The 10,654-nt window shown below is 51.7% G+C and overlaps 1 protein-coding gene across 1 annotated transcript; it reads right to left on the bottom strand.

Moving 5' to 3' along the window:
• Nucleotides 1-4,543: 4,543 nt before the first annotated feature.
• Smim7 (small integral membrane protein 7) lies at nt 4,544-10,306 on the bottom strand. The gene is made up of 5 exons (XM_041674526.1): nt 10,237-10,306; nt 10,107-10,148; nt 9,456-9,508; nt 6,396-6,486; nt 4,544-5,237 (listed from the first exon to the last, which is right to left on the bottom strand). The coding sequence occupies exons 1-5, from the start codon at nt 10,260-10,262 to the stop codon at nt 5,222-5,224; spliced, it is 228 nt and encodes a 75-aa protein (XP_041530460.1). The 5' UTR covers nt 10,263-10,306; the 3' UTR covers nt 4,544-5,221.
• Nucleotides 10,307-10,654: the final 348 nt, after the last annotated feature.

Genomic DNA, 10,654 nt, shown 5'->3' with positions numbered 1-10,654 from the left:
TGAAGGGAGTCTCATCGAGGCCAGCGGCCTGCACCTTCAACTAGGTTTTGCTAACACACCTTAGGGACTGTAAGAGCTTTGTAGTTTGAGGGCCGGAGTGGGTGCCTCCACCCACCTGTACACACCTCACACCCTGGGCATAGATTACGCAAGCCTTCCCAGTACTCTTTCATACAAGTCTCAGGCTGGCCTTGAACTCCTGGCTTCAAGCAATTCTCCTGAGCTGGATGGCCTGCCATCCCAACAAGAAAACCAAACCAAACCCCAATGAGCAGTCAGGATAGTGCACACACCCTCGGAGGTCAGAGGATTAACTTGTGGGGTTGCTCCTTCCGTGTGGTACAAGGACTCTGGGCAGCTCAGTCAGTCAGCTGGCTACCAGCCGGGCCTTTTCACACATCGGGCACTTGTTAATGATTTACTTTTGAACTTTATGCAAATGAGTGTTTTGCTTGTATGTTCCTGTGTGAATCACAATGTGCAGTGCCCACAGAGGCCAGAAGGTGTCAGATCTCATGTGGGTGCTGGAGACGGAACACAATGTGCAGTGCCCACAGAGGCCAGAAGGTCAGATCTGATGTGGGTGCTGGAGACGGAACCCGGGCGCTCTGACAGAGAGCTCTTGACTGAGCTGAGCCATCTTCCCGTCTTTCCTATGGTGTCTGAACTCAGTGTCTTAGGAATCTTCTCATGAAGGATTCTTGCTCTCCAAAGCTCTCAGGAGCTCGCCCTCTGCATAAACAAGAGCCCGGAGTTGGGTGTGAAAGCTACTGTCAGTCACCTTTGCATCCTGATTGTTTGTCTATGTAAACAGGGTGTCACTATGTCACCCTGACTGGCCTGGAACTCAACAGGTCCACCTCCATCTGTGTCCTGCGTGTTTGCGCCACTGGGCTTGACTTTGCCTTAGCTTTTTAAAGCCTGGCTCTGCTTCAGACACGAGGCACACACCTCTCATCAAACAGGACAGGGTGAAGTGTCTAATACTTCATATAAACTTGGTGAAGATAAGGAACTGGTTGGATAGAAGGAAAGCGCCTAGCGGTCGCAGCTTGGCCCTGACTCAGGTCCAGCCATTTCAGAGGAGAGCCTGGCTATGATCAGTGAGTCCATCATGCCTGGGCAGGGACTCTAGCTACCAGAAAATGAAACTGGCCTTCAGTCTGTTTCCCACATCACTGACCTGGTCAGCTAGATGCTTAGCTAGCTGAAGACTGACTGATTCAAGGCTACGTAGCACTGGCTGCTCTAGCAGAGGCCCAGGTTCCATTCCCAGCACCCATATGGTGACTCACAACATCCATAACTCCAGTTCCAGGGGACCAGCTTTCTCTTCTGGCCTCTACAGGCACTGCACGGATGTGGTACAGAGACACATATAGGTAAAACACTTATACACATCAAAAATATTAATCTTTTAACAGTTAGCTGTAAGACACTAGAGCAATACTGCATAAACCTCATGTACCACATGCAGATCCAGAAAGCCTCTGCCCAGAGTGACTATGGGGTGGAGGATGAGGGTGCTGGCCTGCTAACAAGTCCATTGGTTATAACCATTCAGTGACCAATATGTATAGGTGGAAAGAAACTTAGAACAAAGCGAGCAGAAGACCTGCTACTGAGGTAGGACCAAGCACCCCAGAACATCTTCATCGCCATGCACACCACCAGATGAGCCGCCAAAAACCATGCCATGTGACAGCAGTGTGACCACGAGCACACTTTCAAAGCCAGGAAGAGGGTGGAGGTGCGGAACTTGCAGGCAGGAGAACCAGGAAGTGTGTGGAGGACGAACTGCTGTGTCTGCCTGGTCAGATCATCACAGACTGCCACATGCATGTTGTGGACAAATTAAAAAATAATGAACACACCTCCCCCCAAAAAAACAAAACAGAAAAGCACCATGCTGGAAATTGATGCATTCTGAAAACTATCTTCTGGCCAGGCTGGCTACGGTGTCTGAGGTGTCACTCCCGGGGCCTCGACCAGGAGCCCTCCAGAAGCAGGGACAGTACATGGTGACGCCATTCCTTCCACTCAGGCCATGTTAGGACAGCGAAACTTAGCTCTCACCAGAGTCCAGGTGAAAATGATGCAGCCCTTGACTGGCCACAGCTGCTGCAGGATGGCTATGCCCTGATGAGAGGCCCTGGACCGCACTCCTGGCACACCATGGCCTCTTGCACAAGCTCTTGCTTTTGGTACTGTCTTGGGGACTGTTGTACCCTCCAAGATGGGTCTTGCTTACCATGAAGCCTGTAGAACCCCGAAGGCCCTAAAGAGTGGACACTGCTGCCAGCCTGGGGCATGGCCCTTCTGAGCTGCTCAGTGACCTAAGGCACCCCTCATCTGAAGAGTCTTAGGTCACAGGGCTGCCCCTGGGTCCTAGGTGATACATACAATTCCACAGTTCTCCGTTGGTGGCGTACTTCCAAGGGTAGGAGTAGACAGGCCGCACATTTGTCAAGGCGGCTGACAAAGCCACCTGCAGACATTTGTCCTGCTTGTCAGTGTTGTAAGGAAGGGATAAAAAGAAGGCTTATCATTCAGGTTGTGCTGGGCAATGGGAGAAAGGAGACAGCACTTTTGCAGCTCAGAACAGGATGTAGGAGGGTCTTCTATCTATCTGTTGTTTTATTGGTTAATTAATAAAGAAAACTGCTTGGCCTGATAGGTCAGAACATAGGTAGGTGGGGAAGACAGAACAGAATGCTGGGAGGAAGAAAGTAGTGAGGCAGACGTCATAGCTCCCCTCTCCAAGATGGAGGCAAGTTAGAATCTTCCTGGTAAGCCACCACCTCATGGTGCTACACACATTAATAGAAATGGGTTAATCAAGATGTGAGAGTTAGCCAGTAAGAGGCTAGAGCTAATGGACCAAGCAGTGTTTAAAAGAATACAGTTTGTGTGTTGTTATTTCGGGTGTAAAGTTAGCCATGCGGGAACCGGGCAGGATGAGGCCTGCTCGCCTCATCACTACAAGAACCTAACAAAGAAACTCCATATCTCAGTGCTAAGGCCAGGTAACAGGTGTGAGCTTCAGGATCACAGAGTGGGGTTGTCACTTCAGGTTACACAGGTCTGGTGACAGCAGGGGAAAGAAGCAGCAGTTGCTTAATAGTGCAGTAGAATCACAGCTTCCAGAACCTCCCATATCTCAGTCTGGACAGCCCCCCAGCCATGCCCTCAGCCCCTTACTGGGGAATCTAGGCTGTCGCTCTACCTGAACCACATCTCCAGCCCAAGAAGTTTCTAAACAACTTTCTAAATAGACACTTCTATGGGGCTGAGGACATGGCCAGGAGGGACCCTGGCCCAGCATCAAAAAAAGAAAAAAAAAAAAAAAAAACAACCAGATAGATTTTCCACATGAACAGTGTCCAGAAACACTTATCCGAACTTAACGAGTTAATAGTTCTCTAGAAGAAAATACAACGGAACGCAAACCCCATGACAGCACAATTCCTCTCCAGAATGAAGGGAAGCCTTGTCTCCCCAAACCATGGTCCTAAGCAGAGGAAGGCAGAAAGGCATCCAGGCTATACAAGGTTAGGGGATCAGCCAGCAGCGACATGAGTCTTTGTTCTGATAAGAGAGTGAAGAGGTCAGGAATGCTAAGGGTGGAAAGGACGCAGTCGATGGCAATGCTTGCAGCAGCTGCGCAACCCTGGGCTTCAGTCTGACCTGGTTCAGTGACATCATCAGACTCTCTTCCACTCGCTGGAGCATCCTGCTGTAAAACGCTATTATGGCTCGGTTCAGTGATGCACACGCGTGATCCTAGCTCGAAATGGGTTGAGGCAAGGGGATTAAAGGTTCTAAACCAGCACAGACCGCATCATGACAGTCTCAAAGACAAAAACAAAACAAAACAAAAAACCTGATGTGGTGGTACACAATTGGGATCTCATCTCAGCACTCAAGAGAGCCTGAACTAGCCTAGGGTACTTGAGACCCTGTCTAAAAACAACCAAAAAGAGGGGCTAGAGAGAGGGCTCAGTGGTTAAGAGCACTGGTCACTCTCAAAAGACCCAGCACCCATAAGGCAGCTCACATTTGGCTCTAAGTCCACAGCATGCACATGGTGCAGACATGTGTGTAGGCAAAATACCTATACACATAAAACAACAATATATACAAGACAAAAACATCAGGGCTGTGGTGGCGCACGCCTTTAATCACAGCACTTGGGAGTCAGAGGCAGGCAGATATCTGTGAGTCTGAGGCCTGCCTGGTCTACAGAGTTCAGGGACACTCAGGGCTACATAGAGAAGCCTTGCCTCCAAAAACAAACCAAATAAAAAAAAATGAGCAAAAACAAACCAAAATGAAAACTCCCCTAGTGAGCCAGCTGTGGCTGCCCTCAAATACCTCCTCTTAGCCTCTCAGCTGGTCCCTTATCTCAGCACCGATGGCATGGCGACCTCTGGATCTCCTGCATTTCAGCATTGAGCTCACCTCACTCAAACAGACTTGGAAACATGAGCCTTCGGAGTATACTGCCAATATCACAAGCAATAATGTCATGGCCACCAAGCAGTAATGGAGAGGTGGCCCCAAAGTCACTTTATTAACAATCAGCTTGAAAGTACAGCAAGGTGTCTGCTCACTTGTCACCACCAGCAACTCTTCCAGAGAGGCCAAACATGTCACCCAGGCCCTACAGGCTATCAGCTTAGGGCCTAAAGAGGACGCTGGTGTCCTTGGGGCAGGACTGACTCTTTCAAGTCCTGGGGTGACTTCAGCTGCCCCAGGTGGACCCTGTCATGGGGTTGGGGGGAGCATTTGGAAGCAAGACTTCACTGGCCCCAGCATGGCCCTGCAGTGCAAAAGCAGCTGCTCCCTGTCACAGCCAGCCCTGCCCCCAGTTCATGATCCCACTGATTAATAACAATCCGTACAAATCAAACCAAAGCAACCCCTAAAAAGTCAACCCAGCAGTCAGGACAGGCTTCTGAGATGCTGGGAGAGGTGGGATGCCAGGACAAATGAAAGATTAGGTGTGTCTTTCTCCTACGGGAGCATGACTTTGTCCTGAAATCCCAGAGCAGAGCTGGAACCATGGCTGATGAGGGTCAGGTGGCTGGGAAGTGGGCCTTCTCCACCCAGATGAACTTGAGCCTTCTGGGAAAGTCCCTGGTTTTCCGGTGAGAAACATTCTTGAAATCATCAGAAACAGAAACGGAGCCCAGACAGCCAGTGAGCTCTGTCTGGGTTCTCAGGAGCCGAACAGTCTGAAAAAGTCAGGGAGGAGAGCGGCCATGAGGAAGGGAAGCAGGACACACACTCAAGACCAGCCTGGGCTACATGGCAAGACTCTATCTCGAGCACACTGTTGGGGGTTACATTCCATGATCATCACCTAGAATCATTTCAGGAGGTCTCATCATTACTGTCAAACTTGACGGCTCGAGTTTGAGCCACAGAACAACATGGTGGAAGGCGAGAACCAACTCCTGTAAGCTCCTGTAAGCTCCCCTCTGACCTGCACACGTGCACTGTATAACGTGTGCGCCCCACCCCCCACACTCACATTTCACACTGGGGCCTGTCTGCCAGGGGCCGATTCAGATCCATACCACACTATCTAAAAAAATCACTCAGGGTCCTAGGACCCACAAGTCTGTGGTAGAGCTATCGTAAGTTTGAGGGCAGCCTGGCCTACACAGTCAGACTCCATCCCCAAAAATTATGCCAGGCGTGATGGTATACTCCTTTAATGCTAGCACTTAGGAAGCAGAAGCCAGGTGGATCTCTGTGAGTTCCAGACCAGCCTGGTCTACAGAGCGAGTTCCGGGCCAGCCAGGTCTACACAGTGAGATTCTGTCTTAAAAGACCAAATAAATAAATCAAATCTAGCCGGGCAATGGTGGCGCACGCCTTTAATCCCAGTACTCGGGAGGCAGAGGTAGGCAGATTTCTGTGAGTTCGAGACCAGCCTGGTCTACAGAGCTAGTTCCAGGACAGGCTCCAAAGCCACAGAGAAACCCTGTCTCGAAAAACCAAAAAATAAATAAATAAATAAATAAATAAAAATAAATCAAATCTAAGAGAGTGGCCATAAAACAGAAGCCAATTGTGACCGTTCCTGATGGCTTCTACCAAGGCCTTTGAGAAAGGAGTCCACAGACTGCTGGACATGGGAGCCACCACCCACTATAGGTTAACACAAGCAGCAGGAATGGGACAAACATGGACAGGTGGGACCTGGAGCCCACACTCCAACCTTGTTACAAGCAGCCTGGCAGAGACCCAGCACCCTCACAAGTCACCCAGGGGTTGGCAACATGCATCAGTGGGCGCCTGCTGTCAAGTCTGACAACCTGAGATGGATTCCCGAGACCCACATGATGGGAAGAGAACCGACAAGCACCGAGCAGGGCGGGACTCACACAATCATGCAGAGCATCATGAACACATTCCACAGGGCGATGAAGATCCGGAAGTACCTCAGGCTCAGTAAGAACTCCCGGATGTTGTCTCCTGTAAAGCCAGAAAGCATGGTTCAGAAGGCCATCCCCCTGCTCACTGCTATCCAAATGGTGGCAGTTCCAAAGACTCTGACTGGTGCTAGAAAAGGCACGTGACTTAAGTCTGTCTAATAAGAGTCTGTCCTGGGACGTGGGCTCTAGTTATCAGGTCCAGGTTTGCTAGACTGAGAATTTGCCAGCTCTGGGTCCACAGCACAGCATAAACCCAGCACCTGCCACCACTCTTGTTTGCCTACTTGGTTGTTTTGTTGATTTTTTAAAATGTTGACTTTTCATTCATTTAATATTTAATTTAGATTTTTCAAGACAGGGTTTCTCAGTGTAGTACGAGTGGTCCTGGAACTCCCTCTGTAGACTGGGCTCGTCTTAACTCACTGAGATCCGCCTGCTTCTGCCTCCTGAGTGCTGGGACTAAAGGCATGTGCCACCACCAGCTAAAATGTTGACCTTTTTTTTTGTTTTGCTTTTTTTTTTTTTTAAATAGTAAGGCATGTTCAAGTCAGAGGGCAGACTAGGGGTCAATTCTCTCCTATAGTGAGAAACCTGGGGATTGAACTCACACCATCAGGATTGGTGGCAACTGCCTTTGCTGGCTGGACCATCTCAGTAGCCTCTGCAGGTTAGGCTTTGAGACTAGGTCTCTCCAGGGCTGAGGCTGGCTCGGAGTCTGAACTGCCTCCACACTGCCTGCTCAGCCCCCACCAAGTAAGACCTCAGAGGCCCATCACCTGTCCTGATTTTTAGCTGAGTTTTGTCTTGTTTTGCTTTGCTTTGTTTTTTGGAGACAGAGTACCACGTAGCCCAGGCTAGCCTTGAACTCACTATGTAGCTGAGGATGACCTTGAGGTCCTGATCCTCCTCAAGTGCTGGGAGGACAGGTGTGTGCCACCATACCCAACTCACTGTTTTTATGACCCGGCAATAATTTCACATCTCAAGTGAGGGGAAAACAGAAAAAACATATTTTTGTGAGACACAAAAATGACACTCGGGCACAGTGGTACCTGTCTGTAACTCTAGCCCTCACCAGGTCTGCCAAGTTTGAGCATCCTGGGCTATATGAGCTCTTGCCTCAAAAAAATCAAAACAACAAAGTGAGCCCAGAGACTGACTTTCTAGAAACTTCTTCCAGGTCTGAAGTCAACCATCCTCCTTGTTTCTCCAGAATCAAAATAATTGCTGATTAGGTGATCTATGGGGTGATCCCAGGGCAGCACCTGCAGGCAAGGGCTGTCTGTGAACACCTGGCAAGCAAGGTTGGAACCGTTGGCAGCCACCTGCCACCCTTGTCCTGCTCTTCTCACTGCGTGCGGGTTCCCATGGCACCCGCTTAGCAGCCAGCAGCACCATTTGTCCGTCTCCAGTGTCGTCTGCTACCGCACCACTGCGACAGGGACAGACACTAGGAGAGATGTTTAGAAAGCACCAGTGAGCAAAGCCCAAACCCTTGTACCAGGCTGGCGGGGTGGCTCAGTGGGTTAAGGTGTTCACATGCCAACCTGGTGACCAGACATCAGCTACAGCACAGGTGTGTGTGTGTGTGTGTGTGTGTGTGCGCGCACGCACACACGCGCATTTCTCATAAAACAAGAAAAACTTAAGACTGTTCCTCACAAACAGGACAGGAGACTGGGCCAGGCCCTGGTTCCTCAGTTCAGACACACAGGGAAAAAAAGACATGTACACCTGCCCAGAAACGCTCCAGGACAACTGGGACATATGTCTGTCAACCTCTTGGGCAGCCAATGAGAAGGCTCAGGTATTGAGGGTAAGAGGCACAGGAGAGTGACTGCAAGTGCATATCTACAGAGGGGACCCACCCGAGGAGCTGCACACGCGTGGCCCCACCCTTCTGTGAGGGTGCTCTGACCAATCCTGTATTGTCAGCCTGGGCACACATCCTCCTGTATGAACAGATGGCTAGGATGATAGCCAGGGCCTGGCTCATGTGCTCATAAAAATGCAGCCACATGGGTCAGACGGCTTAGTGGGTAAAGGGACGTGCCACCAAAGCTGGAACCTGAGGTCAGTCCCGTCCCTAGCAGCAGGTGGAAGAAGACCCCCACAGAGTGACCTAAGTTTGATGCCTGGGACCCACATGACAGAAAGAGAGAATGGACTTCTGCAGCTGTCCTCTGCATGACATCATGAGCACTCCCTCACACACAGGGCATGGGTGCAGGACAGGGGAGGGCAGGAGGAGCAAGGCTGGAGGAGGCCACTGCAACCGCATGCGGGAGAAGGCAGAGGCTCCAGAGGGCCCACAGTCTGACCATTTCTGGGAGGGTAGACAGATGGGTAGGTGGGTGGGTGGGTGGAGGGGTAGGGGATGGGTGAGAAGGTGGATGGGTGGGTAGGTGAGTGGCTGAGAGGGTAGGTGGAGGGGTAGGTGGGAAGGTGGACGGGTGGGAGGGTAGGTGGGTAGATGGGAGGGTAGGTGGGTGGGTCGGTAGATAAAGGGGCTTCCCCAGCACACACTGAACCCTGGGTCCCAATTTCCAGCACCTGATAATCCAGGAGCGGTGACAGGGTCTTGCAACCCCAGCACTCAGGAAGTAGAAACAGGAGGACCGGGAGCTTGAGGCTATTTCAGGCTACAAATAAAACCGACACCAGCCCAGGACACAAGAGACTGTGCCTCCAAAAAAAGGTAGAAAAAAGCAAAGGAAAACCCTGTTTCCAATCCTGACTCTTGCCTCCTGCTCCTTCCAGCCTCAGGCTTTGTTCCACCATGACTGGTCACTCAAAGGGCCTCTGCCACCCTCCTGTCACCCTGTGACACCCTCTGACTGGGATGTGGTGGGCACGCAATAAAGGTGATGAGCAAGGCACGGCACCCCTGCCAGTCCAACACCTAGGAGGCTACCGCAGCTCCACAAGTGTCTCAACCGTAGAAGGAAGAAGATGAGGGAGAACAGGGCCAGCAATCAGACCATGTAGATTGGCAGGAAGCATGCTTACCTGTGCTGGGTTCCCTCGACTCCTCCCCGAAGCCTTGTGTGTCCTTCTTTTTCCTATGGGAACATAAACACCTCTGGGTCTCCTGACCCTGTCACCCAGCACAGAAGGCCAGAACCTACCTTCGACTCGCTGTGTGACCTGAAGCAGTGATACACCTCTCTCAGGGACACTACTCACCAGCCTAGCTGGTGTGCAGCCAGACAGGGGGATCAGAGTGGCCCCAAACGCCGGTGAAAGATATTTTTGAGGGATGAGCATGAGGCTCTTTGGAGGTGCAAGTAGAACCCAGGAACAGAGGGTGCAGATCTTTTCTTTAATACTAATTTGTGACTGAGAGGAATGAGTGTGATATGCTATACAGCATTTGTGTGGTCAAAGGACAACCCACAGGAGTCGGGTCTCAGCTTCTACCATGCAGGCTCCGGGAATCGAACTTAGGTACTCAGGTTTGGCACCAAGCGCCTTTACCCGCTGAGCCACCTCCGGGCCAAGAGACTACAGATTTAAACGTCAAGGCCTTGGTAGGCAGCACGGAGGCGTGGCTAGAGGAGGACTGGAGGGGCGTGGACCACGCTCGGGGCTGGGCTAGCTGTGACCTAGGGCGTGGGCGGGGCCTGGGCGTGGGGACGCCGCCCAGAGCGGCCTACTCACAGTTTAAAGTTGAGAACAGCCCCGGCGTTCATCAGCAGCGTCCTGTGGAGGAATAGTTACGGTCACTAAGGCCGCCCCCCGCCCCGTCCGGCTGCCACTCTCCAGCCTCCGACACCCTCACTCTTATTACCCAAACAGCAGGATGTCTCCGATCATCCTTACAGCCGAGGAGGGCGCCCGAACCGGAAACGGAAGCAGTGGGAAGGGGCGGGAAGAGTCACACGAGGCGACCAATACCGAATCAACACTGACTGGGTTCCGGATGGAGCGTGACGTCACCCATGGGGCGGAGTTTGAGGTGCGCACGCACGCTCCGTGTTGCGTGCCGAGGAGTCCCAGCTGTGGATTCCCCTTGGCCGCGGTTCCGCGTCTACAAGGAAATTGTGCCCTTGATCCCTGAACCACCCCGGAGACGGAGTGCGGGCTTTGTGGGCTCCTTGGCTGCACGCCGGCTCAGAGTGCACACAGTTGCGGGTCAGGGTGTTCCCCGTGCCTGGGCTGTTCCCAGGGCCTTGGGCAATGACGGTCCTGATCGGACAGACCTTACA

Source organism: Microtus oregoni, unplaced genomic scaffold (assembly GCF_018167655.1).
Source record: "Microtus oregoni isolate MIOR12 unplaced genomic scaffold, Mior012 000025F_ref0000491, whole genome shotgun sequence".
In the NCBI taxonomy this organism is placed as follows: domain Eukaryota; kingdom Metazoa; phylum Chordata; class Mammalia; order Rodentia; family Cricetidae; genus Microtus; species Microtus oregoni.
Note: the sequence above shows the minus strand (reverse complement) of the source record. Positions and strands in the feature narration are given on the sequence as shown.